At 38.5% G+C, this 27735-nt stretch overlaps 1 protein-coding gene across 5 annotated transcripts in view; it reads left to right on the forward strand.

The window, feature by feature from the left end:
• The window catches only part of PJA2 (praja ring finger ubiquitin ligase 2), a 32357-nt gene extending 16001 nt beyond the window's left edge, over positions 1-16356 (forward strand). For 2 of the 5 annotated variants that reach the window (XM_050987111.1, XM_050987110.1), the window contains exons 3-9: positions 1203-2229; positions 7081-7266; positions 8699-8884; positions 10915-11023; positions 14431-14545; positions 14843-14958; positions 16176-16356. In XM_050987111.1, coding sequence (XP_050843068.1) covers positions 1203-2229; positions 7081-7266; positions 8699-8884; positions 10915-11023; positions 14431-14545; positions 14843-14958; positions 16176-16256 — 1820 coding nt within the window. In that variant the 3' untranslated portion in view covers positions 16257-16356. Of the gene's footprint in view, positions 1-1202; positions 2230-7080; positions 7267-8698; positions 8885-10914; positions 11024-14430; positions 14546-14842; positions 14959-16175 lie in introns of those variants that run through there. The other 3 variants (XM_050987112.1, XM_050987113.1, XM_050987114.1) reach the window with 3 other exon arrangements.
• Positions 16357-27735: the final 11379 nt, after the last annotated feature.

The raw sequence follows: 27735 nt of genomic DNA on the forward strand, positions 1-27735 counted from the left end.
ACTTTTTCATCTGTCACCAGAGACTTTGAACTCTATCAGTTCATGTTCACTGTGGCCAAGGCTGTCACCAGTCTCCACCTGGGTCATGAGACCCTCTGTTTTCAAGCAATAAATCAAGGAGGGCACCTTTCCTAGTTGGCCCCTTTAGTACCTGCACCATGAAGTTACCATCCAGGTGCTTTAGGAATCTGAGGAACTGTAGAAGATGGGTAGGAGGAGATATTATTAACAATATTAAAAATATGACTGGATTTGATCCTTGGTAGCTTACTATATGTGACTCTGCTTTAGCAAGAGGAGTGGAGTGGATTATCTGTAGAGGGGCCTGCCAACCAGCCTTGGCCCACAGCAATTTTGTGGAGGAGCTTCAAGATTCTAATTAGATACAGTATTATTTCCTAGAAGCCAGACTCCTAGTGCTGAGGTGCATAGCTCTCATAAGATTCCAGTGCCAGGAATAAACCAGCCTAATAAGGGAGCCTCATTGAATGATTTAGATATTTTGGACAAAATAGTCTGGACTATTGCCTTGGTTAGGAGTTTAAAAATTACTTGAAAAGAATTGATTTTGTAGTAGCAGCAGTATTCATGTTTTTACCTTCTTTAACTCTTGCTGCTAGATTTGATGTTTATTGTCCCTTTATGCAAGAGGTGTTCAAGTGTAATATAACTAAAATGCATTTGTGATGAAGCAACTATTAGCTGCAATACCACATTCAACCTTGCTATTTTCTTCTTAAGAGAAGTTGTACTCAAAGGTGCAGGTAAAAAAAACAGTTCTTTTAGTATGTAATTTATAATAGCAATAAGTGACTTTATCTGAATGTGGCAGAAGGCATAATTTAGCCAGTTAATGAATGGATAATCCAGTATAGAGAGAAATGTTCTTTCAGTTTTCCTGTTGTCTTATAATTCCCTTTTATATAAACAGTGTAAAAATTCTGCTTCTATATGTGTTCCTTTAATACTTTTTTCCCTATCACATCTGTAGCTGGAATTGTATAATTTAGATCTATTTCTGTAGGCTTAGTTTGTATAAATGAGAAAGTAAATATATCACTGAAGAATGACTGCATCTCTGATAAATGTTTCTATCACTTTGTACTGCAGTCCTAGTAAATTATCCCTTCTTTTTAAATGAGCAGTTGTAGACAAGAATATTTCTGTTGGTTTTGATTATTCCAGTGCATTCTTTCTTACAGCTTTCTCTGAAGATTCTAGTCCATTGGTTCAAGTTTCTGCTGATTTATTAGATGAGCCTTTGTCAAAAGATGCTGATACTCGAGAACCTGTTTGCCAAAGTGCATCAAGCCAAACATTACCATTTTCTGTATTCTGTAATGGCCTAGAAGACAACCAAATCTCACGGGACTTGATGAATCCTGATGAAAAATCTGAGGATGTTACAGAATACACGTCTGGAGGTCATAATGATTTGAATGGTAAAAATGGAATTGCTTTTGTAAACATTGACTCCTATGAGCCAGATAGCAGTGATGGAGAGGAAGAGGATGCTCTAGACAATTATTCTTGGATAAGAGAAGCGGCTGGTCTCATTCAGGGAAGACTAGATAACATACTTTCTCAGTGTGAAAAAGACATGGAGTCTATTAATGACTTACAGTCACAACTGTCTGCTTTCAACCACAGCATTTATAGAGAAAGTTGTGAAGAAGCAGGACCAATGCCTTTGGCATGTCCAAACAATAGGACACCTAAATCTGCTGAAGATGAAGCTACACCAAAAATTAGCCTGGGTGATGACAGTTATGAAAAACAGCAGATAAAACATGTAATGGATGTAGGAATTGGAACCCCTGCACTAGTTGCTGATGTATTAAACATCGGTGGTGGAGACACTGACCAAGAAAATTTGTCTGAGCTGGTAGTGAGACCTAAAATTAGAAAACAAAATACTGCTAAACAACTGGAGAGAGAAAAACATCTCCCTAGTGATGATGAAGAGGAAAATGATTCCTGGAGAAAAATTGGAATTGCTGATGTCCAGCAGTGCCATCCTGAGTGTCCCTTGAGAGATGGCAAAGATGAGATGAGTTCTGGTATGTTCTTTCTCTCAAGAATGCACAGTTATCACAAGAACATAGAAATAGACTTAAGAAGAAATGCACTAGCTCGAGAGCAAAACAATGTTCTAAGTGACAGTGCTTTTTGGAATGAGTTTGAAGACCACAACACACATTACTTAGTGTCCCACAAAGATGAAGACAGGTAAAAAATGTTGTATTTCTATCTGTTCTAGTATTGAATCTTTTGTGTAAATAGTGTGTGAAACTGAACAATATGTTAGCAAATGAGACATAAAAATTTCAGGCATTTCAGAATATGATCAGATAACAAGATGCCAACTTTTCCTTTCGGTAATCCTTCACTCTTCTGGTAATGTAAAAAGCCTTTCCCTATGTCTGCAGTCAGAGCATCTAATCACAGTGGAATATTACTTTTTTGTTTTTATTTCATTTTTACTGAGCAGATGGAAGGTAAAGACTGAAAGCCTTGTTCAGCTTTGAAAGTTTCCTTCTAAGCTTACTCTTCAGAATTTGTTTTTTTGCTTCCAAATCTCAGTATTCTGCATGGCAGCCTATTTATGTTATTGTCTCCAGCCTTTTGAAAGAATTTTTTTTTTCCTTGTAATATCTGAAGAATAACTTGATAGGGTTGCTTATAATCTCATTTTAAAGGAAATTCTTCAGACTACTGGGTGTTTCCAAAGTAGCTATTAACTATGTCAGTTTTAATTTACAAATTGCTCCAACCTTAACATGAGAAGCAGTGTTCAGGTTTCTCCTGCTTTGAGCTGTCCTGGTTTAGGGCAAATTTGGGAGGAAACTCCAAAAGCGGTTCCTCTAGAAAGCAGATTCAAGTGGCCCCACTCCCAACTGATTCAGGAAAGTATTTCCTTGGAGAAAAGTGGAAAAAACTGTTTATTTAACAAGAAAAGTATTCACTAGCATAAAAAAAATTAAAAATATTAAAATTCAGAGACTCCTTCTAATGGGGTGTAACTCGGCTCACTCAGTCTCTTATCAGTCCTTCTGGTGCTGGAATGCAGTATCCTGGGCTCTGACAGGCCATAGGTGTGAACTCTCAATGTTCTTCTGGGTTTTCAGTCCAGAGCAGGCTTGAACAGCTCCATGAAAAAGAAAAACCACAGTCCAGGGAACTTCAGGGAACTTCAGGGAACTTCTGCCTCAGCTAAAACTAACTAAAAGCAAAGGAGAGCTCTGTCCCGCTGTCCGTCCATCCGCAGACAACACAGTCCTGGAGCAGGAATGTGGAGGAGTGAGTGCAGTGTCTGAAAACAAACTGCGCGCTTCGTCTCTGCTCCCTTCACTCTCAGAACCAGCCTTAAAGGTGCAAAACTTAACATCGAGCATAAACAGAACAGATAATTGGGGATGCAAGCACCATACACTCACCCTAAGAAATCACTCAAAAGACAAAATAATTTGGATAAAACTTATGTGGATTAACTTCTATTCATAAAATGTTAGTTTAAAAATCTTCACTATTAATTGGAATTATGTAACTGAGCTATTTGAGGGTAAATACATTGCTAACCTTATGAGATGTAATAGTGTTTGTGATGGCTTTTTTCCCTCTTTTTCTTGCAATTTGCTTTCATCTTGTTGATTCTGTTCCCACTTTACAAGACATGTCATATTGATGTTGCTCTCTGCTGATGTGCATGTGCTTGGCATTCATAAGCTAACATGCTTAGTAGATTGTATCCTGTATTTTTGTAGAGGGAAAAGCATGAAAATTCATTAGCATAAAATCTTGTCCTTAAAACGTTGCAGACTTGCAACTATGAGAGAACAAATGCATTTTAAAATAGCAGACTTGGGGGTTTTTCTTCTTCAAGGTGTTAAGTATGGGATCCTGCACCTGTGGGGGGGATAATGCCCAGTAGCAGCACAGGCTGGGGGCTCACCCACTGAAGAGCTGCTCTCCTGGGTAGGACATTGTGGGGCTGGTGGGTGACAAGTTGACCATGAGCTGGTCATATGTGCCCTGGGGGCCAGGAGGGAAAGTGATATCCTGGCATGTGTCGGGAAGAGTGCGGCCAGCAGGTCAGGGAGGTGATCCTGCTCCCCTTCTTGCCCTGGGGAGGCACATCTGTGGTGCTGTGCTCATTTTTGGTTTCCATAGTTGAAGAAAGAGAAGGAGCTACTGCACAGGGTCCAGTGGAGGCTGCAGAGATGATGAGGGGTCTGGGGCATCTCTCTTATGAGGAGAGGTGAGATCTCGGTCTGTTTAGTCTGGAGAAGACTTAGAGGGGATCTCACTAATGCAAATAAATAGCTCCAGGGTGGGTGCTATGAGGATGGGGCCAGACTCCCTTCAGGGGTGCTCAGTGGCAAGAAAAGGAGCAATGGCCATAAACCAAAACACAAGAAGTTCTACCGCAGCAAGAAGAACTTTAGGTTGAGGGTGGCAGAGCACTGGAACAGGTAGCCCAGGGAGGTCATGGAGTCACCCTCTCTGAAGACATTTCAAACCCACCTGGGACCATTCCTGTGTCCCAGACTGGACTGCAGAAGGGTTGGATGGCAGGGTGGCAAAAGGGTTGGACTGGATGATCTTCACCTTCCAACCCTGACAATTCTGTGATTCTTATTAAAGGTACTTGAAAATGAATTCTTCATTTTCTTGTAAGGTTCAAAAATTTTTGCTAGTGCATAGTCTTTTTCATTTGAAATGCTGTTGTTAGAAAATTAAAATGCCGTTAAGAAAGTGTAATATATTCTACAATTGTAGCATTAGCTTCCATGATGCACAGTGATGGGTTACCGTAGCATGACAAAAAGAAACATGGATTCATTATTAGAAATGTTCTTGATGATGACAGTAACTGAACCAATAAACAGGAATCATATGTTTTTAACTTCGAATCCCCATAATTTATGTGAAAGTACTTATGTTTATGAAATAAATTGTCAATGATTAGACTGTACAAAGAAGTAATATGTTCACTCTTGAAAGGTGAAGTTTTATGTTTAAAGCTTTAAGCCATATTTTATGTTCATGCAGAGCTGCATAAAAACTGGATTTGACATATGTGTCAAACTACATCCTTCAGCTCAGTTTTAGTGTATTCCCAACCCAGGGAGAAGTTCACCTTTTGATTGCTGCAGTGTGAGCCTCCACCTCACATTTTTGCTTTGAGGAGGTACACAGCTTTTGTGATGTTAGCGTGGGGAAGCTGTGTGGGAAGGAGAAAGTCTTGCATGTTTGTTAGAACCATGTATGTTCAAAGTGTGTTGGAAGGTCCCAGGGCAGGGTTGAGGGAGGAGGATCATATCCATTAGCTCCATCCATTTAATTTTGGACTGTGTGCTAGGTACAGGTTAGGAGGGAGTTCAGCTAGGGGAGGGATTAGTGTCAACAAATCCACATGAAGATGCTGAGTTCATGTGCTATGCTTTTGGCAAATGACAAGTCCGTAACTCTCTAACCATTAAGTCAGGTTCTGCACCCATGCAGAACTGAGCACAGTTAAATCCTGAGTTCTGAAATATTTAATGTTCTTCAGTTGTTTAGAGTTAGTGACTTTAGGTATATCCTTTTCTGGTTTGAATTAGTGTTTGTGTATAAACCTTAAGTAGTACAAATTTGACTAAAAGTAAAGGAGGAGTGTTTGAAAGTGTGTTGGAAGTCATTTTCAGATTTTAAAACAGCGACAACTAAAACAAGGCATCTGAGTATTTCAGCTAGATACAATCGTCTGAGATGAAATTGTATAATATATATTTAAAAACTTGATCATACAACATAAAAACAGAATTCCAAACCAAACTCCCAACCCAAAGCTAAAGAACCAAACAGATCAAAAGGTTAAAAAAGTCAATATTCAACTTTAGATGGTGTAATACAAGATTCATTAAACTACATATCAGAAACTCATAATAGATATGATTTCTGTTTTAAAGTAATCCATTAAAATAACCCAAAATCAATGAATATTCTGATTTCCATCACTTTTTTTAGTCATCAAAATTGTGTTAGAAAAATTTATTCCTGCCCCAAATTAAAATGCTTATTTATAGTCTGTGTCGTGAACTTATTTATTCTTGTAAATCTTGCAGTATGTACTATGCAGTTTTTCAAAAACACTGAAAATTCCTTAATTTGAAAGTTCTATTGGCATGCATTTGTAATATTCAATAAAGGGAGGAAATTAGTGAGTTTGTAAGTGAGGAGGTAACTACGCTTAAACATAATGGGTTTAGCAGATTAGAAAACTATGCTGTGGTGCTTTATAAAATGAGGTCTAGTAAGCATTTTGGCTGTTCACATGTATGTTTTCTCTAACTTTTTGAAGTGACTAGTTGACTTTATTTTGAATTTCAATAATTGTCACTGTAGTGAGTGAATCATCCAAGTGCCATTACCAATGGTAGCAGTAGTTTATCCTTCCTAAGATTATGCTAGCAATACTATTTTGTTTAAGCTGCTCAAAGCTTATTTATTTGCCCTTTTCTTTGTGGTGGCTGAGCAAATTGTCTTTTCAAAACTCCCTGCCTTTCATATTGTTTGAGGTAGTGAATCAAATAGTTTGGAGTAAGTCATCCATTATATCTTTCTATGTTAAAAAAGGTAATTCTATATGGCTTATATGTTCTGAGATCTGTTACTTTAAATTGGTTTGGCTGAGATGTAAGGCCAACATTTATTATTATTTGTTAATCAAGCAGTGCCACTGCTGCTAAGCAGTGCCACTGTTTTTCTAATCTGGGAGAAAGATGTGTATAGTGAGACTGGTTTCTGTTCATTAGTTGTTTCCTGTACTCAACATATGTGGCAAGGGAAGAACAAAACATTTTTGCAAAGTAAGATGGGTAGAATGTTTGAATTTTTTTTTACAGACTAATTTTCTTTTTTTTTTAAATATATCTATGTTCACTTGATTTGCAATGCATCTGTAGATAGCACAAGATTAATTTCTCTTACAAAAAAGTTGCCTATATTGAGAGCAATGTTGATAGAAAAGTAGGAAATTATTTTCTTTCCCCTAAAGAAATGTTTGAATTCATACTCTGTTACTTGTTTAAATTGCAGCTCAGAGTGCAGTGATGGAGAATGGTCTACATCTGTGCCTTCCTATTTTACTGCTGCGGAAAAAGAGCAGTCCTCAAGTGATGAAAGCTGGGAGACTATCTCGTGCAGGGAGGAGCCTGACCTTGGTGTGCAGAGGAGCAGCAGTGGTGTGAAAGAGGAGAGCACAGACTTCTGTTTCCAAGAAGAGTATGCCTTTATTTTATTGGCTAACTTCCTATAGCTTCTAGCACCACCAGTAGTAGGATATTCACACAGCTACATAGGATAACATATTTACTACATAGGATAACATCTAATAGTAGTTGCCATGCTAGCAACAATCATTTGCCTACATCACAATAATCTGAGTAGCTGTATGTATTTCAAATACATACAGGAAAAGTATGACATTTCATAAAAAGAGTTCTTTGTAATGAAAAACACAGAAACAATGAGAGTGTATTGACATGTAATGTCAATATGGTTAATAGTCTTAATATATTGACTTTTAAAAGCCAGTTAGACAAGTTAATTGTTAAGACATTACATAAACATCCTTTGAGACTGCTTAGAACTCCTTGAGAAGAACTTGTTTATCTCTGTTTTATTGCTTCTCCTATTCCACTGCTGCTCCATATTTTCTGCAGCCATATCAGTGATTAAAGAAAACTTGAATTTCTTGCTAACTCTAGTGACTTTAAATTTACTTTATTTTTCCAGAGATTCAGTACTTTGTAAATTGTAGCTGCCTTTGGTATAGGGCAAAATTTGTAGCTATATACAGCTAAGAAGAATGTTCTTGGCTTTTTTCTAAGCATCTGACATTGACTCTAGTTTGGATCTTTATAAAGCAAAGGCCACACCTAAGTGTTCTTTCAGCTTCTTAGGTGCACAGTACCTATTGTTAAGCAGTCCCATTTGTTGTTGATGCTTTTTTAGTATTCTCCACTTTCTTGGGTCTTGAAGAGCTAGTGTGACTTTATGAAAACTTTATAACAACTCATCTCTTTCAGAACAATAATGGAGCTGTGTGCTTTTTAACTTTTTTTGATATGAACAGCATAAAAATGTATGCATCTTTAACATAATCCATGTTTATTTTCCCTTCTATAAGGATAGTGGGCCTCACAGCCCCATGACTCTCTGCGTCCAGGTGACTTCTGCTCCTCTAGAATATCCAGGAATGAGAGGAGTCTTTCTCTTGCAAGATAGGCTCTCTTGCAAGTAGTAGCTCTTTGCATCCCATTCAGGCCAAGCTTTGCCATGGAGGCTGCTCTGGGTGTCAGTCTTTCTCCTTAATGCCTTTAGGAAGTTGTAGATGAATAATATGTTTAGTACCAAATTTTTTAACTCTGGCAGGGATGCTGGCTATACTAGGGAATATTCAAAGCAAACTGCTTACTGTACTGCTGGCCTTGAGCATTAGACAAAACTTTGCCACAGAATCATGGGTGTTACTAGATTCTGAGCTCTGTGTATGTCTTGAATTTTCATGGCAAATGCCTAATTTCTTATCTGTGACTGTAGTCTGGGAAGCATGCCTGTTTAGTCTTTGTGTTACGTTTGGCTTTTGTTGTTTATGTGTGTTTGTAAATTCTCTTAGCTTTTTAGTTTTAACTTTTCATTTATTTATATAAAGGGAGCAGGCATTATTGGAGGAAGGTGAAATTCCTTGGTTACAGTACCGAGAAGAAGTAGAAAGTAGCAGCGATGAGGAAAATGATCCAATTCGTGATTTTGTACATCTTGGATTCTTCTTGTTGGATGGAAATAACAATCTCGAGGATGACTCCAGTGTGAGTGAAGACCTGGATGTGGAGTGGAGGTATGTATTTGATAGTTGTCTGCTTTCATTTCAGAGGTTTTGTAGTTAGTATTTTGTTTTCTGTATAAGATGTCAAAAGTACTTATGGCTATCAGTATGCAGTTGCTTCAGGGACTAATAATCTCATTTTTAAAGTTTAAGGTATTTCAAGTGAGACCAAAGATAATAGATTTGCTAAATCAGGCTGTGATTTGAGAAAGTTTTGGTGCCCTAAATGTGCAAGGCATGAGTTTATTTTCTAATTTAATTTTCAAGTGGAAGTGTAACATAAATAAGGCAATATAAATGTAATCAGCATTCAAATCAGTCCTATTTTATAATTGGTCTTTTCCTCCTTTGAAACTGGTGTAAGTTAGTCATTATAAGTCTATTTTATTTCTCTTTGAAATGCCATAAACTTACCCAACATTGTAATAATTTTGAATGCTTCAATCCATTTTCTGTCATTAGATTACTGAAGGATATTGCAATCAATTTATTATAAAAATGCTTCAAATACCAGGAATAAAGTGATTGGAGCCACATACAAAATAGTGTAATGTTTAATAATATAATGTTTGTTTAGAAAAGGCTTTCCAGTGCGAGACATAACACTTGCTCTCTTCTGGTTGTTAAAATGTAGACTTCAGTGCAGACATACCAACACTCTTGTTTCCTGCTTGTGAAGTTATATTTTAGAAAAGCATAATAGGGACTAATGCATGAGAGTCCAAACTAGAAGTATTCTTGGCCTGTATTCTTACACTGTCAGGCAATAAGCTAGCAATGGAATTGTGTGATAGGGACAGAAGCTGTCTTTTAAGTGCTGGAGGTTGGTAAGCTTCCTAGTTACTAAAAACAGGAACAAAGATCTTGACGGTCTTAGGTTTGGTATGCTGAGCATATGCAGACCTGTACATCTTTTCAATTGTGCCTGTTTTAAGATTTAATTTCTGAATTTCTAAAACAGAACTCAAAGGACCAGCCAAGCCATGAACTGTGACACATGATGTCATCAAAATCTGATTGTTAGTTGTAAACAACGTTAATAGCAATACATATGAAACACATTAGCTGAACTTATACCCTTTCACAGTAAGAACTCCCATCAGGATGTTCTGAAGTATATACTGTGGGAGTGTGATACCACTGTGCTGGGACCAGAACTCCAGAACTACCTCTGAGAGGCTGGGGCTGCCCCATGTGGGACACAGCTTGTTCCAGCTGACTCCAGTGGACCCACCATAGGGTGGGGCCTCTAAAAAAGTACTAAGAAAGGATAAAAAATGCTGAACAGCAAGCAGTGTGTGAGAGAGAAATGAGGATGATGTGAGAGAAGGAACCCTGCAGACACCAAGGTCAGAAAAGAAGGGGGAGGAAGTGCTCTAGTGCCGGAGAAGACCGTGGTGGAACAGGTAGGAATTTGCTGATGGAACTGTATGTGGGGCGAACCTGTGCTGGAGTAATTGATGAAAGACTGCAGCTTGTGGGAAAAGCCCATGTAGGAGCAGGGAAACAGCATGAGGAGGAAGTAATTGCAAAGAGGAACTACCCATGGACAGACCACAACACCTGTTCCTTTTCCTCTACCCTGCTTGGGATAGGGAAAATTAGAGGCCTCAAGGATGAAGGAGTGAAGTTGAGCCTGGAAATAAAGAGAGGGCTAAGGGAAAGGTGGTTTAGTTTTTGTCATTGTTTCTTACCATTCAAATTCATTTTTATTAGCAATAAATTAATAGAATCATAGAGCAGCCTAAATTGAAGAGGAACCTCAAAAGATCATCTGGTTCAAATTTCAATTAAATTTAGGCTTTTCCTGAATTGAGTCTGTTTGCCTGTGGTGGTGATTGATGACTCATGGCCCTTTTTCTTGACCCATGGGCTTTTTATCTTATTTACATGTCCAGTTGAGGCAAGGGAGGGGGAAATCAGCTGGCTGGCTATCGGGCTGTTATTAACAAGTGATGTGCAATAATTGGATATATCTAAACTTTGTGTTGTAACTATTAATTTTGAGAATACGACCATGTTTCCTAACCCATGTTTTTCAGACTACTTGATGAGTTTGGTGATGGCCTAGGACTTGGTCAAGCAATTCCTTACATGGAACCTCAATTTCTCACATATATGGCACTAGAGGGACACTTAGAAGCTGTGGAGGTATAAAAGTATGGTCTTATATCTGTGATGTTGTGGCAAAAATATTTATAGTTGAATCCTTTTTCATCTTTATCTGAAAATCAGCAGAATAAGAGAAAAATGCATTCCTGTATTAGCTTGAACTTTTGGGTCAGCAAACATGAAAATACATCTTGAAAGTTCTTTTAAAGCATGTACTATAAGAAGGCATTTATCAGTACCTGCTCCTTTTAGTATTTGTATTTATTTCCTCGTAAGATAAAGAAAGTTACTGGTTTCTACCAGTGTAAACATATGCCATTTTTTAATTCTAAAGAATTTTGCCAAATTCTCTACATAACAAAGGAAAGCTTATGCTTGAATCTATGCCCGTGAGTTGTCCCAGTTTTGGTTTTTTGCAAGAGTCCATTTGGGTTTCTCAAATTTTTATTTATCTGTAGAAGACTTGTGTGTTTGACTTTCTTACTCAGTATATTTTAAATTAAAAAAAAAAAAGTTTTTTTAAAAAAGTTTTAAAAGACCCACTGAGTAACAATCAGGAAGAGAAACAACCAGGGAAAACAAAAGTCTTTTATCTTTATCTTGTTTTATCCCATTTCACCTGTCTAATTTTGGATATAGACCAAAGCATTTATTATCAAGAGCCAGCATGGTTATGGTCTTTGTCTTTTGTTTATTACTTCAGGTTGGTCAATGTCAGAGTGATTACAGAGCTAGCTGAGATCCAGTTTGATGCAGTATGACAATTCTGGCACTGCCAGAAATCTCCCCTGCAGGGTATTTGTCAAAATAAGAGCTAAATGATGTGTAGACATATAATATGATGTTACAACAGCTGAACTGAATATTTTGTAGGTTATGTAAGTTTAGGGCAGCAAGGGGCAGTTTAACTGCTAGCACTCACTTTAAAGGGATGAACTGGGCAGGCTGTGTGTCATAGTGTGCTTGCAGGCAAAATACCAAGGGCACTTTGAAATGCTCTCTAAAGCTGGCAGACAGTGGAACAATCATAGATAATGGGGTTCTTTTCCATGAATATGTGCAAAGTCTATGATTTTCTGAATAAGGTTCCCATGTCTTTTCCAAGGCAGTGGAAGGGGCCAATCCTGTAAGTTGGCAGTCATGCAGTTTCCAGGTTTTGTACATCCCCCAAGGTATCTGGGAGGTCATCATTCATGATCAAGTATCACAGGGCCTTTTCCAGCTGTGTAGGATCTTGTTAGTGTTACTTATTTAGAGACACTTCATTAATGTGGAGAAGGTCTGTTGATATCCTTATTGTAAAAGCAGTGTTTTGAAGCTGTATAAAGATTCTTGTCTCTTTTGTAGTGGCTGGTTCTCACCACATCAAAAAAACCAGAACTGCAAAAGCAGGTGACCTCCTCCTTTGCACCAAAGATGATCTGTGTAGAGAGGGGAAACTAATAAACTAATCCCATCTTTTTTTTCTTTTTATGTGCACATTAACACTTGAGAAGGAGACTGAGTTTATTATGACTCTTAAGTTTTTCTTTCTCATTCCTGTATAACAGCATTTGCCTAAGTACTCTGTCAGAAGAAATGTGTGCAGTCCTGTCAGAGTGACCTGTAAAAATAATCTTAGATGATTATGTGCATGGCTGGTTGAGTAGGTGCTGTAATTATGTTTGTGTCACCAGGAACAGTGTCACTGAACACCATAGCAAGCAGCCAGATGACTACAGAGGTACCTGTGGTACAGGGCACTGTGAATGTGGAAAAGCCAATTCTCTTATGTAGCATTTGTGCTTGAAAGTAGCACACAAGCATGTGAAACTTTATGGTGGGTATAGAAGTCTTAGCATATTGGAAATAGTCAGCAGAAAGTGATATATGAGTAATAAAAGGTAGAGGACTGTATGGACTTGTATGGACTGTGACCACATAGGCAACACAGGTTTTGAGTAAGAATTCCAAATATTCCCCTCAAATCTCAAGCAGAATATAGAGCACATATTTTTACAGTATGAAGTGGTTAGTAAAGTTGTTCAGAAAATATGAGCAAAATAATTTACTATTGCTTTGAAATACTTGAAAGGGATGTGACACAATAAAGCATCTAAAATTCAAGTGTATCTTAATTGGAGGGAAGTGGGAGAGATCTATCCCAAGTAATTGTGACATCTGGACAGGAGAAGTAATGAAAGTATTAGATACTTGCTATGTTGTATAGCTTTTATAGCTCTCTGAGTTCCTAAAACTTAATAGAATATATGTGTGATTTTAAATATTTTTTCTTCCATCTGTTATAAAGAAAATACGTAGCTGGGAGTGTCTGGTTTACTTCATTAGCAGTACAGAACGGGCTAGTTGCCTCTGCTGCATCAGTGACTTTATAAGTATTTCCTGTGCCAGTTCACAGAGGTGAGGAGCTCAAACCCAAGTCCATGCATGTTTTCAGCTTGCAGCTGCAGTAACTTCAGGGAAGTTTAAGAGGAAAGACTACTGAAAAGGTTTCTGTATAGTCCAGTGTTTCTCTAGTATATAGAGCTTTTTAGTTAAGTGTATTCCCAATATTACAAAAATATCACGCTATCTTACACTTCTTACTAAGAGAGTTTTGTGGCCAATAGTGTAAATAATTTTCAAGCTGATTAGAACAGTAAGTAGTTGTACTTAAAGGATGTGACTAATTCATTCAGAGTGTGAACCTGGTGTTTCTCTGTTCTTGGTTCTTCAGTTTGTATGCTGTTCAAACAGGTAGTATATTTTTCAGCAAATACAACCAAATATTCTGAGTTCTGTTATTTTAATATTGTTTTTCTTCTGGATACCCTCTGAGGGTATTACACAGTTGAGTATATGACGTACACAGCAAATATGGTGTAGACTTATAGTCTTAAAGATTTTGTATGGTAAAAAAATTGAGTTTAAAAAAAGTTACTTCAGAGCATTTTGTCTGTCTTAAGATTAGAAATATCTACATAGATCTTGGGTTTTTTATTTCTTGAAGTGTACACTCTTAGCGTAGCCAAGGTACTTAACATTTTTTGTTTGTGCCTGAGTAATTTAATAATTGAGGCCAGGAAACATGTTAATGAGGCATTTATTTTCAGAAGCACAATGAAAGGACAGCTTTAGATTAGCAAGCTTTATTACATTTTCAACTTGCTGCTTTTTCTTTCTTTTGTAACTTTATAAAGTTAACAAAAGTTCACTGTAGATTAAGTTGTGACTATGTCCTCATACTCTAAGAATGCTTCAAAAGCAAGGCATTGCTGTTTTGACCTTCAGTTTCATTCATTCATTGCAAAAATAAAAATTATGAAATGGTTAGTTTGACAGGCATATCTTCCATTTTAAAACATAACTCTTCTAGAATTGGATTCCTTTTCATGCTTGTTTGTTTGTTTTGTATGAAATGTTACATTTGTGAATAATAGAACTTGATCTCTTCTTACCCCTTTCAGACTGCTCTGGCACAGTTGGAGTCTCTTACATTTGATGTTGAACAGACTCATCCACCAGCTACAAAAGAAACCATAGATTGTCTGCCACAGATTATTGTCACAGGTGACCACAATGGTATGGAAATAATGAAAAAGTAATTTCCACAAAGTCTGTAAGAACAAGTTCAACTTTCTCTAATACCATAGATGCAAGATTTAAGTATACTTACTGCAAAATGCTGTCTTAAGATCTTTTGAATCTGAGTATAATTTTGATCCATTTGGAAAAGTAATCTTTAATGGAGTTACTGTGACTGTACTTTGTAACATTAGTGATACTGCTGATAATATATGTATTTTAATCTGAGCCCATTTTAGATGTAAATTAATGCTTTTACTGCTGATTAATGCTTTTTCTTCATCATGGGTTTAGGTCAAGAGCAGTGTTGTACTATCTGTTGCAGTGAATATGTGGAAGGTGAAATCATAACAGAGCTACCCTGTCATCATTTGTTTCACAAAACTTGTGTAACTCTTTGGTTACAGAGAGTAAGTACTACAGGACTGGTGGAGGGTTTTGGGGGCAGGGAGCGTTGTGTATATTGTGCATTCTTCTGGGAAGAACAACTTTTAACTCATTGAAAATGTGGGATGAAATACCAAGAATTCACAAAATATTATTTGAATGTATGCATTATGGAACCAAATTCTAGTGCAAGTGAGGAAAAAAAATTATATTCTTATTTACCTAAAGGACAGTTTCTTTAATAGAGGGAATATTTCTGTAAGGGAAAACATGTTTTCCTTACTAAGAACAAAAAACATGGATGAGTTATAACTTGTTTTGGTATAAGAAAAGCTTTCTTTACTATATTCCTGTCTTGAAGTAAATACAATGGAATCATTTTCTCTGAGAAGAGCAAAGGGTTTGGTCTGTCTTATCACAATGTCAGGACCATTTGTTGTGACAGCTAAGGCTGGCAGAGGAAATACTGAAATGCTTGTAGATTAACTTTTTTAAAAATTACCTTTATTAATTCTATAGAATATTAGATTTAATTTTCATAATCTGTAATCACTTTGCTTCCAAATGTGTTAAAAAGGCTTGCATCATGTTGAAGCTAGACTAAAATAACCATAATTAATAACCTGGTATGTTTTTTTTTAGTTTCACTTCCACTCTCCTTTATGTGTAGTGCAAGCCTGGACTTGGTAGTTCTCAGTGAGCTTACAGTGTAACACAACTTCCTCAGAGTATAAGAGAGAGATTAATTGGTTTTACCAGGGGGTCATATCGGAATACCTCTAGCATGGAGGGCTGATGGATTTAGTTGATGGGTTTGTATTTTTTTTTACCATGATAATGTCGATTACCAAATTAATTTTTCTTCTTTTACACATCCTGTGGGGTTTTTTTTCTGTTGTCATAGTAAACTGCTATTGCTGAAAACTAGGACAAAATACTTCATCTTAGATTTGGGCTGTACCTAACTTATTTTTAATCCTTGCCTGAAAAAAAAGTCCCACCTGTAAAATCAATGCTGTGAAGAAGAACTTGGAGAGAACCTGATGTATTTGCTATGTAGCTGGTTTAAAAACAAAACAAGTCTTTCTTCTGAGTTCGTCAGCTCTAGGTAGCCACGCAGTCAAATTTGAATTTGAGATGGTGCTGTTGTGGAGACTCTAAATACTTTATAAATAATAACTTTTATCTTTTCAGAAGAATGGAATGCAAATTACCTGGTTTTTTTTTTCTCTTTTTGTAGTCGGGAACATGCCCTGTTTGTCGCCATGTGCTTGCCCCTGTACTTCCTGAAGCAGCTGATGACACTGTTTTTTTTATTTGATTTATGATTCATCATAAATGAAAGATGATGCATCTTCTGTTAACATTGCTACAGGACCCTGAGACTAGGGTCAGAAATAAAATCTGTCACCAAAATAAAAATGTAAATTTTGCCTGGTTTATTATAATGTTAAACAATTCAGTATAAAATATTGGTGTATAGTCATGGATTGGCTTGAGTTGGAAGGGATTCTAAAGATGATCTGGCTCCAGCCCCCCTTGCTGTGGGCAGGGATGCATTCCTCTATACCAGGTTGCTCCAAGTCCCATCCAACCTGGCCTTGAACACTTCTAGGGCTGGGGCATCCACAGCTTCTCTGGGCAACATGTGCCAGGGCCTCACCACCCTCACTGTAAAGAACTACCTCCTAATATGTAATCCAAACCTACTTTCTTTTTGTTTGAAACCATTCTCCCTTGTCCTGTCATAAGCCATTGTGAATAGTCCCTCTCCATCCTTCTTGGGGAGTCCCTTCAGGGGACTGGAACGGACCCCAAAGCTTTCTCTTTTCCAGGCTGAACAATCCCCATTCTCTCAGCCTTCCCTCCTAGCAGAGGTTCTCCATCCCTCTGATCACCTTGGTGCCTCCCCTGGGCTCTCTCCAGCAGCTCCATGTCCTTCCTGTGCTGGGACCCCAGGGCTGGAGGCAGCTCTGCAGGTGGGGTCTCAGCAGAGGGGGGCAGAGGGGCAGAATCCCCTCCCTGCCCTGCTGCCCACGGGGCTCTGGGTGCAGCCCAGGGCACACTTGGCTCTCTGGGCTGGGAGTGCCCATGGCTGGCTCATGTCCAGCTCTCACCCACAGCACCCCCAAGTCCTTCTGGGCAGGGCTGCTCTCCATCTGCTCATGCCCAGCCTGGGCTGGCACCAGGGATTGCCCCGAGCCAGGTGCAGCACCTGAACTTGGTCTTGTTAAACCTTGTGAGATTCCCATGGGCCACTGCTCGAGCTTGTCCAGGTCCCTCTGGATGACACCTGTCCCTCAGGAGTGTCAACTGCACCACTCAGCTTGGTGTCATCTGCAGATTTGTAAAGGGAGCACTTGATCACTTGGTCTGTGTCATTAATAAAGACATTAAACAGTTTTGGTCCCAATAGGCATCTTCAAGGGCCACCAGTTGTTGTTGATCAGGACTCTGAGCCATTGAGCACCACCCTCTGGACATCCAACCACTTTTTAGCCCACTCATCAAATCTATTTCCAATTTAGAGAGCAGGATATTGTGGGGGATGCCTCCAAAGGCTTTGGTGAAGTCCAGATAAATGACACCTGTAAAACTTTCTTTATCCACTGCTGTAGTCACTCCATCATAAAAGGCCACCAGATGGGAAAGAATGTGAAAGCAAACAGAAAAAATAAGCTTGTTTCTATTCAAGTTTCATGTTATCTATACATGCACTAGTACATTGGAAGCATTCAGATTCTGGCAGGTATTGATAAGTTAATTTGTTTTGACCATTAGACAAGGAGGTAACAATTTTTTTCTAACTAGCCATAGCAACAGTAATTAGCATAGTGTGAAAAGATTTTCCCTCAAGTCAAAGGGAAAGTTCTAAGGGTTTTGGATAAAGTTACATTATAAGCTGCCTCATAAGTCATAACTCTGTTGATGGCTTCCATGTTATACAAGGCAGAAAGCTCCTGTTTCCCCTTCTTTCCTCATTCTGTGCTTGACTGAACACCTGAGAATTTTTTTTTTTTTTTAATAAAGGAAAGCTGCAAAATACAAATACTCTCTGTCTCCAAAAAATAACTCTGTACAAACCACATAAGCTGCTTATACAAGCTGTGAAAAGTGTTCAGAAAGTGTTTGGATCATAGCGTCTAAGTTGAAAGGGCCCTTACACATCACCTGGTTCTAACCTCCCGCCTTGGGAGATAGGTTGTTCCAAGCCCAGACAGCCTGTTCCAGTGCCACACCACCCTCACAGTAAACAATTTATTTCCAATATCTAATCTGAAACTTCTCTCAGTTTTAAAACCCTTAGCCCTCCTCTTATCACTCTGGTTAAAAGTTCCTCTTCAGCTATTCTGTATCCCCCCTGGAAGGGTGCTCAAAGGTCCCCCGGGATCATTCTCATCTCTGGGCTGAACAACCCTAGCTCTCTCAGCCTGTCCTCACAGGGCAGGTACTCCAGCTCCCTGGATGTTTTTGCTGCTCTCCTCAGGTTGTGCTTGGGTATCTCTATGTCTTTCTTGAGCTGAGGGCTCCAGAGCTGGACACAGCACTCCAGGTACTGGGAGAATTCTCCATGGGAGTGAAGCAGGAAGGCAAAATCATCTCCCTTGACCTGCTGCCCACAATCTTTTAACACAGCCCAGGACACATTTGGCTTTCAGGGCTGCCAGTGCACATTGCAGGGTCGTATTAAGCTTTTCATCATCCAGCATGCTAAGTACTTCTAAGTGCTGTTCTCAATCCATTCTCTGCCCAGCCTGTGCTTTATGTTGTACTTGGAATTGCCCTGACCCAGGTGCAGGACCTTGCACTTGGCTCTGTGGAACTTCATCAGATCCACACAGGCCCCTCTCAGGCCTGTCAAGGTGCCTCTGGGTGACATCCCCACCCTGCAGTGTGTCCATCACACCACACAGCTTGGTGTTGTCAGCAAATTTGCTGAGGGTGCTCTAATCCCACTGCCTGTGTCACTGACAAAGGTGTTCAGCCGGGCCAGTCCCAACAATAACGTTGGAGGAAACCGCTAGTCTCTGGTGTCCATCTGGGACTGTCAAGCCATTGACCACAACCCTTTGAAGGGGTGACTGTCCTGTCTGTTAAATCTATGTCTCTCCCATTTAGAGAGAAGACTGTTTTGTGGCACAGAAGTCAAGGACTCCTCTCAGGGTGGTGGATCCTGGATCCCAGACTGTGGTTCTGTTCCCACTGTCAGCATGTCTCTCTGAGTGCACTGTCCAAGCATTGTGGCCTGTTTGTCTTTCCTTTCCATTTAATTCCCTTTTGTCATCTTGTAACTCTTCTGTAATCCTACCGGCAGATCTCTGCACCTCATCTCACTCCTTGGACTAAGAATAGAAACAGATCCCCTTGAAGAAAGTCCTGAGGCAAAAGATCCAGTTCAAAGCCACTCTTTCTTGAAATCTCTGCAGGTTTTCTGCAGTCTCCTCTGAGACAGAGCCCTAAATTGTCTGTGCACCATCACTTCCTATTTTCTTTTTGAACCTGCTTCCTTCCTTCCTTCCTTTGCAGACTGTCCAAGCCATTCACATTTCTTCCTGGTGTTTCCTGCCACTTGTATCTTGCTAACTTCCCCTCTTCTTTCAAACTGCATTTTATGCCATATTTGGTTCATGGTGCTCATTCTACTTGTTACCAGACCTGTACCCCTCAACACTGGAAATTCCTCCAGGGCCTGACTGCTGCAGCCCAGGCTACCTCCTGTTTTGGTGTCTCTCCTAAATTCCTTCATATTAGTGAGAAACAAGTCAAGAAATTCTTCTCCTCTGGTCTGTCTTCATCATCTGGACTAGAAAGCTAGCCTCGATGCTCTCCTGTATTTACCTGGACTGCTTGCAGTTGGCTGTGTGATTTTCCCAGCAAGCATCTATGTGGCTGAAGTCTTCTTTTGGGATTGTAGCCTGCAAATGTGATTCTTCCTGCAGCTGAAGAAAGAACTCTTCGCCACCACCCTGTCCTTGATCAGGTAATGTTTAGTAGACACCAGCCTCAAGGTTTCTGTTATTGGCTTAGTCTCTAATTTCCATAAGTTTTTGACTTGCACATTGCTGTTCTTCAAAAACATCTTTGTGCAATTAATCTAATTTTTGGTAGAGAGGAAAATTCCCCTAACTCTCTTTTTTGCTTGTCCTTTTTGAGTAGTTTGTAGCCATCAGTCACAACACTCCAGTTGTACGATTTATCCCAGCAAGTTTCTGTAGTAGCAATCAGGTCTTGGTTATGTCTCATCTTCTGTAAAGAGGTTGGTACCAGCTGAACTGTTAATCTCTTGCATGAATTCAATGCAGGGTCACAAATATGTGAGCATTTGGAGGCTCTTACACCAACAACATTCAACTAATAGAACCTTTGTGTTTTCTAAAGCAGCTTTTCCATTTCTCTGTGGGATCTGAAGTAGCTTAAGTTGATTCCTCATTTTATTTCTTTTCTTTATTTATTTTAATTCATCACAATTATTTCCTCATTATATTTATTTGGGTTTTTTTCTATTTTATCAGTTGTCTCAAGACTTGCTTTAGAGTGAAAGTGTTCAGCTAAAATTCACTTTGAGCAGTTTTTCATCTGCCTGAGCTCACCAGCTGTGGCTGTTTCAGAACTGTGCACCACTGTCCCTGCTTACAACTTGGCTCTTAGTGAGCTGTAACCTCTGGGGCTTATCTGGCTGCCTTGGAGCCCCAGAATGTGATGCTGCTTTGGCCCTAGCATTTTTCTCAAATTTTCATACTCTACACTGAAAATTATCTGCTACTGTCTTTCTTCATGGTGTCATTTCCCCTCAGAATACATTTCTGGTGCATCAGTGTTCTGGCTCACCTTTCCACTCTTAAATTTACTCATCTTTTACTGATCATCAGATTGACTTTAGAACCCACTGAAAGTATTTTCTTTCTGCTGCTTTTAACATCTTCTCTTGAACTTAATTTTGAGGTAGGTGATCAAACTTTTAGGGACAGCATTTAGGATCAGTTGTTAAATATTTAGTTATTTCCAAGGTACTACCTTCTCGTTCTATTTTTAAAAATATAAAAAGCCCTGTGTTCTTCATATGTTTAAAGAATTGCAAGATTGGGTTGCACAAAAGCTAAGTGTTGCAACAAAATAATTCTTCTGAGCATGAAGAAGAATATAGTTTTTGAGAGCTTTTTACTCCAGGGATATTTAACCCATTTTAATTTAAAATAATGATAATAAAATACATCTCACAGGAGAAGGGAACTAGCTATAACTTGTTGACATGATGATATGATTTGATATTTGTGTCCTATTTTGCAAACCACAGAATTTTCCTGACTTTGGGGTATTTGGTTTTCTGGTGGCACTCACAAGGCCTACTGAGTGATCCTTGGATCTCTTGTTTTTTTCTTTTTTTTTTTTTTTTTTGGGGGGGGGGGTTGTTTGTTCGGTTTTAGTTGCTTTGTATTTTGGGGTTTTTTTAGGTTTTTTGTGGGTTGCTTTTTTTCCTGTTTGTTTGTTTTGTTGTTGTTGTTTATAGAAACCTCCACTGTTTGGGAATTAATGCTTTACAATTTGAATCCTAAAAGCTGTATTAATACTGTAGTGATGCTGCTTGGCATGCTGCAGAAATACTTTGGTGTATTCTCCCAAAATTCCAGTTTTTCTTACTTGAACAGAACAGGAGTAAAAGTATGTCTTTCTTAGGCTTTTGGACAGAATTTGCCCAATACAGGGCTTCAGTGAGTCAATTTTTAGTTGTTAAAAATCAAGAAAATTTATTTATATTGTAACCTTCCTATAAGATACCACTATTTCCACTGAACAAAACAACACTGCTGTAGCTGGCAGGCTCGTTCCTTCTCAGAAAGCCAAGGCAAAGACTGGAACAAACAAAATTCAGTTTCCTCTTTAAACACCCATCTGCTCTTCTACCTTGAAAATACATTTTCTTTCCAGTTGCTTTTTGTTAAGACAGATGTAATGAGGTTTTGTTGGACACTGAGGGTATACAAAGAGAGCCTTCTTTACACTGAGGCTTGATTCATTATGGAGTAGGGCTCAATTACTGAATTGTAGAACAGCTGGCAAAGATTAGTAGATAAGGCTCCTTGTCTTGTGTTACAAGGAGACAAGTGGGTTGACAGTCATCTCTGCGCTGCCTTTGGATGCACAGACCTGGTAATAAAGGCTTAAACCTTTGTTTAAACCTTTTAAAGGTGTTCAGGAGCCTTGAGGTTCCCCTGACTTTTGCTATCATGTCATTGAAATCCAGTGCAAACTAAGCCTGGTACTAGTCAAAGCCCAGGGACTGCAAGGATTCATCATAAGCTCATGCCATATTGCTTAAATGCAGTGTAAAAAATAACTGAAAATAAAAGTTCTCTTCCCTAGGTTCGAAGCAAAGTTTTTCAGATGACTTTGGGTGGAGAGAGAGGAGCATATTTTGCTGAGAATATGATGTATTTCGCATGGATGTAATTCACTCCCAAAGCACATTTCCAGGTACATTATCTTTCTCTTTGAACTTTCAATAGAATCATTCCTGAAAAGGCCCATTGTGGTTTAGTGAATTTAAGACTATTGCCATAAGGGACACATTTTAAAGCAGCAGCATCAGAGTTGTTTATTTCATAAAATGAATTTATGCAGCTGTAATAATCCTGCTCCACGTTTGCCTTTTAATAGGACAATCTCTCTGTGGTGATGCACTAACGTGAGCACATCTGAATTGATTCTGTGAATGCAGTAGGTATCCTGTACTGAAAAATGCCAGAGATGGAAAAAGAAAAACAACCCTGGCTCAGATAACAATCCATGCTCTTTCCCCTGTATTTTTCCCTTTTTTTTTATTGTTGGTGAGTGCTTTATGATATGCATAATAGAAAACAAGAAAATATGTTAGTTATCTGCAGTCCTTTGGTCAATGTAGTACACACAGACAACTAAGATGCATACTTATTCAGACAAGAGAAGTAATATCACTATGTGGAGAATAAGTCCTTTTATAGGTTAATAAGCAAAATATGTATTTCCAGATTTTATTGCCCTAAAATTCCACATAATTGTAATGTTTTTCCAGTGTTAAATCTCTGTGTATGTAGACAATTCCCATGCTCTGAGCCATGCATCATAAATAATTACACACAAAACAACTAATGATGATTATTAATGAGTAAGTATGAGGATTTAATGATGTATTGAGGCCAAAATGTAAAGGGCATGATTTTCATTTATACTAGAGTTGCTTTTCCCTCCTGAGGCAAAAGAAAAGGCTCTCCAGAAGATGTAAAAGATGATTATGTAAATAGGAAATGGGAAGGAGAGTTAGTCTAGCTGTTTTCTTCATCTACCTTTGAATTACAGTAAAAACAAGTCCTTTTTTTCAGTTGTGAAGCAGAATTGTCTTTAGCTTACCAGGCAGGTACCTTTGAAAATATGTCAAGGAAGTCAATGAAATTTAATGTGATGGTGAGAATTCCATTTTCCAAGGCAGGTTAGGTATTTTATGTCATATTTTCTAATTGACAAGAAGGCTACAATTTTAATGTTATAAGTGCTACTGATTATTGATAGTTAGTGGCTGATCTTTCATACCTTTCTATTAAGAAAACCTAAAGAGGAAATAAATTTCTTAATAGGATTTAAAAATCATTGGTGAAAGTATTTCTTTGTATTATATTGAGTACTATGCTAATATGTATGACCTGCTAATTTGGAAGATCATCTCTGTCAATAGGTAGAAGAGTTTCTCTGCAGATGAGTGGAATTCCCTCCTCTTACTAAAAGCAGAAATATAAAAAACTAACACTGCCTTAATGCTGCACTAGGAAGATGTCAGCTGCAGAAACACTGACACAGATTTGAAAACGCTTTTTGCATATTCCAGATATCCTTTTATAAGGTGTTAACTTGCTTTGCTAGTCAAGGAAGATGTTCTTGTCAGCAATATGTAAATAGGTTCCTCTTAAGCTATTTTAGTGAAATGAATTGGAGCCTGCATGCTCCAATATGCCTTTGACTTCTTTATTGTTTTAACTTCCAGAATCACAGGTCATGTAAGAAAGAAGGAAGTTTTGCTATAGAGATTAAAAATGGGATTAGTCCTCATTGTTTACATTAAAGCTCCATTAGACGGTGAGGCTTTTCTTCTGATATGAAAAATAACTGAGTGGACCAACACAAAGCAAATCTAGCATCACACACACAAATAAAAAAAAAACCCATGACTAAAGAGTTTGCTCCTAAATAGTGAGCTTTTGGGACATGAGTGAATAGCACCATTTAAACAGAAGTGATGCAAGCGAACAGGGGATCCTCAGCAGTGTTTGTCACCTGCAGACAGCTGCAGTCCTTCAGTTATCTTTCTCCTTGTCACACAGCAAATATCTTCCTTGGAGCTTTTGAAACAAACTTCTAGTTCACCAAGACTTTTGGTGAAGAAATTCCCTTCAGATCCGTTCACTTCATGCAGTGTTCTTCTGTAAGTGGCCAGTAGGAAGGGCAGAAATGGGAGCAGAAAAAGTGTGGTCTTTCAAGTGAATCTAGGCAACCTACAGTATCAACCAAGACCAAATTCAGTTGTAAGTAGAGGGAAAGAAGCCAAAAAACCCCAGTGTGCGGCGCAAAAATGCTTTCGGCAGCTCTGTCTCACAGCAGAAAGCATGCAAGCTCCTGAGGCACTGCTGTCTGGCCCATTCTGGCTGTCTGAGCTCCTCTAGCTCTTCAGGAAATGTGGAGCCTGATCACTAAAACAGATTCAAATCTTACATGACCTGTGAGACAGTTTCTTTCTGACTGAGAGGAATAATTTGTGTTTGTTGGTGTCAGGGACGCAGAAAGGATGCCTGCGTGCCCTGCAGGTTAAAGGTGTGCTCATGAGACACATGTAACCTGCAGAGGGGTATTTATCTTAAATTATCACTTCAAAGTGTTCCACTGTACACTCTCCTGCTCTGAATCAGTTATCATTTCTAATTGAAAAAAAAAAGCATCAGTTAATTTGAGAAAAATTAATTTATGTTCTGTCACTGAAAATGGTTTGATGAATGACAGTAATCAGAGGCATATTATTGCTGCTTCAGTCTGTGTGTTAGTGGGGAAGTATCTGTAGGTAGCGTTTTCTCCTTCTATACCTTTCCAGAGGGTAGGTGTCTTTTTGTGGACATAATTCAAGCACAGAGCACCAAGAGCAACCTCTGGATGTTTCATTTTCAGAATAAATACATATTCAAATTGTAACTTGTATTCTAAAAAATTATAGATGATTTTTGTGTTTTAGGGTTTGTACTTCGGATGCCAGTACTTCTAGAAACTGTTCTTCTCTCCTATGTTAAGCATGACATCATGCATATGAGGGAGACAACTAAATTTTTCCCCACCCACCTGCTGCATTTTAAAGTTATCAGCAAGGCAGTATAATTAGTTAACTTGCATTAACATTCTGGTTGCCTTGTTATGCTGTGCACTGGAGCACAATGGAGAGTGCAAGGTAGCCTCAACCCCTCTACAGTACCAGAACAGATGCACTCAGGGAATGTACTGCAATGCAGGGTAGCAGCTTGTCAGACAGACTTTAGACAATATTGCCTTAAAAAAAATAAAGGGGAGCATGTCAGGGCTGATCCAGTTTTTCATAGATTTTTTGCATAGTTTCAGTGTTCACTGGATAATCATCTAAATACTAAGAATTGATACCACAGGGCTAGACTGAAGTACAGTATCTGAATAAACTGTTTGGGGTTTTTTTTACATAATTACCTGCCTTCAAAACTGAGATCACAGCTATGTACAACATATGGTAGAATTTCTAGTTCACTTTAAAGCTCCAGAGATCAGTTAGAAATCCTTTCAGGCTTTTCATTATCCAAGTACAAAATATATCAAATATTGATGAACTTCTTGAAGCATTGTGATCTGTCATTACATCATTTTAATTAAAAAACCCTAGCCTAAAAAATAAATGTATGTATTTATATTGACTGCAGTTAAAACTGCTCTTGTGCAGCTTTTTGCTATCATTCTTACGAATGCTATTTATGTCTTCCTGTATCACATAAATTAAGCTTTGATGAAGGTCTAATTCTTCAAAATTCTTGCTGCTCTTTCTATGCATAAAATTCAAATATATTTGCAGTTCCCAAATTCAAAACTCTGTTGCTGTTATATGGCACACATCCTCATTCAGACACAAATTATTTTTTTTTTCTTTCCTGAGGTAAAAAAGGAGTGAGAAAGCAAAAATGTAGCTGAGCCTTTGACTGTTTCCTTAAGTAAGTGAGTCTTTTGTCCTCTGTATGTGTGACATTTTGACATATGAGGTGATGACTAATTTGGCAAAATTTCAGGAATGTAACTTGGAATGGCATAACTGGCTGAAAGATGTTGTGAAAGTTCAGTTTGAAATTCTAAAATATATATTCATTGCAAAGATGCTTACATGCCTGCAAGCATTTGCATTCCTTTCTGTGCTACTGAAAAAGCTAATGGAGGATAGATAGTACTATATGTTTAAGTATTAATCTTTCAGCCTTTAAATGTCTTTATTGTGAGCTTTATTATGTTTTCTTAACCATGACTACTATCCTTTTTTTTTGTCCTGAGCATCTGTGTAGTACAACTGGGAAGTGATTTATAGTTTAAACCAGGGAAGCAGAAGATTGAAGGCTGTCCCTCAGTAGCTAAATACAGACTGCAATATGTAAGGGAAAATGAAAATCTTGGTTATTCTCCAGAAATAATAGTAGCAACATCCTTTTCAGGCAATATTTCCACTGAAATCAGTGTACTAATTTAATATTAAATAGATTTAAATTTTACTTCACAACTGTGTTATTCAATGCAGAAGCATCTGAGTTCTTCTGAGAGCCTTTATTTGCTACTACCTCAACAAATGGCATATACCTCAAGGCATATGCCATTTGTTTTCTTTAGCTATTCATAAAACTTTAGTTTGTGGCTTTTATAATTTTGACACAATAAATTCTAGAGGACTTGATAAAGCATTAGGGATCATTGTAAGCAATGAAAAAAAAAAAGAAAATAAAGAAAAGAAAAACACTACATTTCATAAATGCTTGTATAAAATAGTGTGGGATTATGCAAAGCAGTAGTAAGAACTGTGCAGCGGGAGTGTGTGGTCTATTGGAGACTGAAATGTCAGGAAAATAAATGTATTTTAGATAAAAATGGGCAGTCTTTGCTTGACAGCTGTCTCAGCATGATCAGATTACAAAGTGGTTGAGTGATCCCTGCAGAGCTTTCATAAGGGTTGTGAAGGAGGACAAGGGAGAGTCTTTACAGAGTTTGACAGGTAGCATTGCAGTGACACTTTTCTTCCAGAAGACATCTAGGTGCTGGGGACAGGAGGCTCTCTGGCAACTTCACACTATTGCAGTGTACATGTATTTGCTGCCCTTTGTCTGGCAAAATACTGGATTTCAGAAGTCATACTGTAGCCATAACTGTGTTGTTAAGTGTGCTAAATCCTGCAGAGAGACTTAGACAAATTAGAGAGATAAGCAATCACCAGCCATATGGAGCTCAGTGAGGGAAAGTGCTAGATGCTGCACCTGGGGTGGACAGCCCTGGATTTATGGACAGACTGAGGAATGAGAACCTGGAGGGCAGCACTGTGGAAAGGGACCTGGAGGTTTTGGTTGGTGGTAAGTTGGATCTGAGTCAGCAGTGCCCTGGCTGTCAGGAGAGCCAGCCCTGTCCTTGGGACTGGAGGCACAGCCTTCCCAGCTGGGCAAAGGAGGGGATTGTCCCACTCTTCTCTGGGCAGGGGTGGCCTCACCCCATGTGCTGGGGGAAGTTTTGGGTACTATAGC

Source organism: Serinus canaria, chromosome Z, assembly GCF_022539315.1.
Source record: "Serinus canaria isolate serCan28SL12 chromosome Z, serCan2020, whole genome shotgun sequence".
NCBI classification, from domain to species: Eukaryota; Metazoa; Chordata; class Aves; order Passeriformes; family Fringillidae; genus Serinus; species Serinus canaria.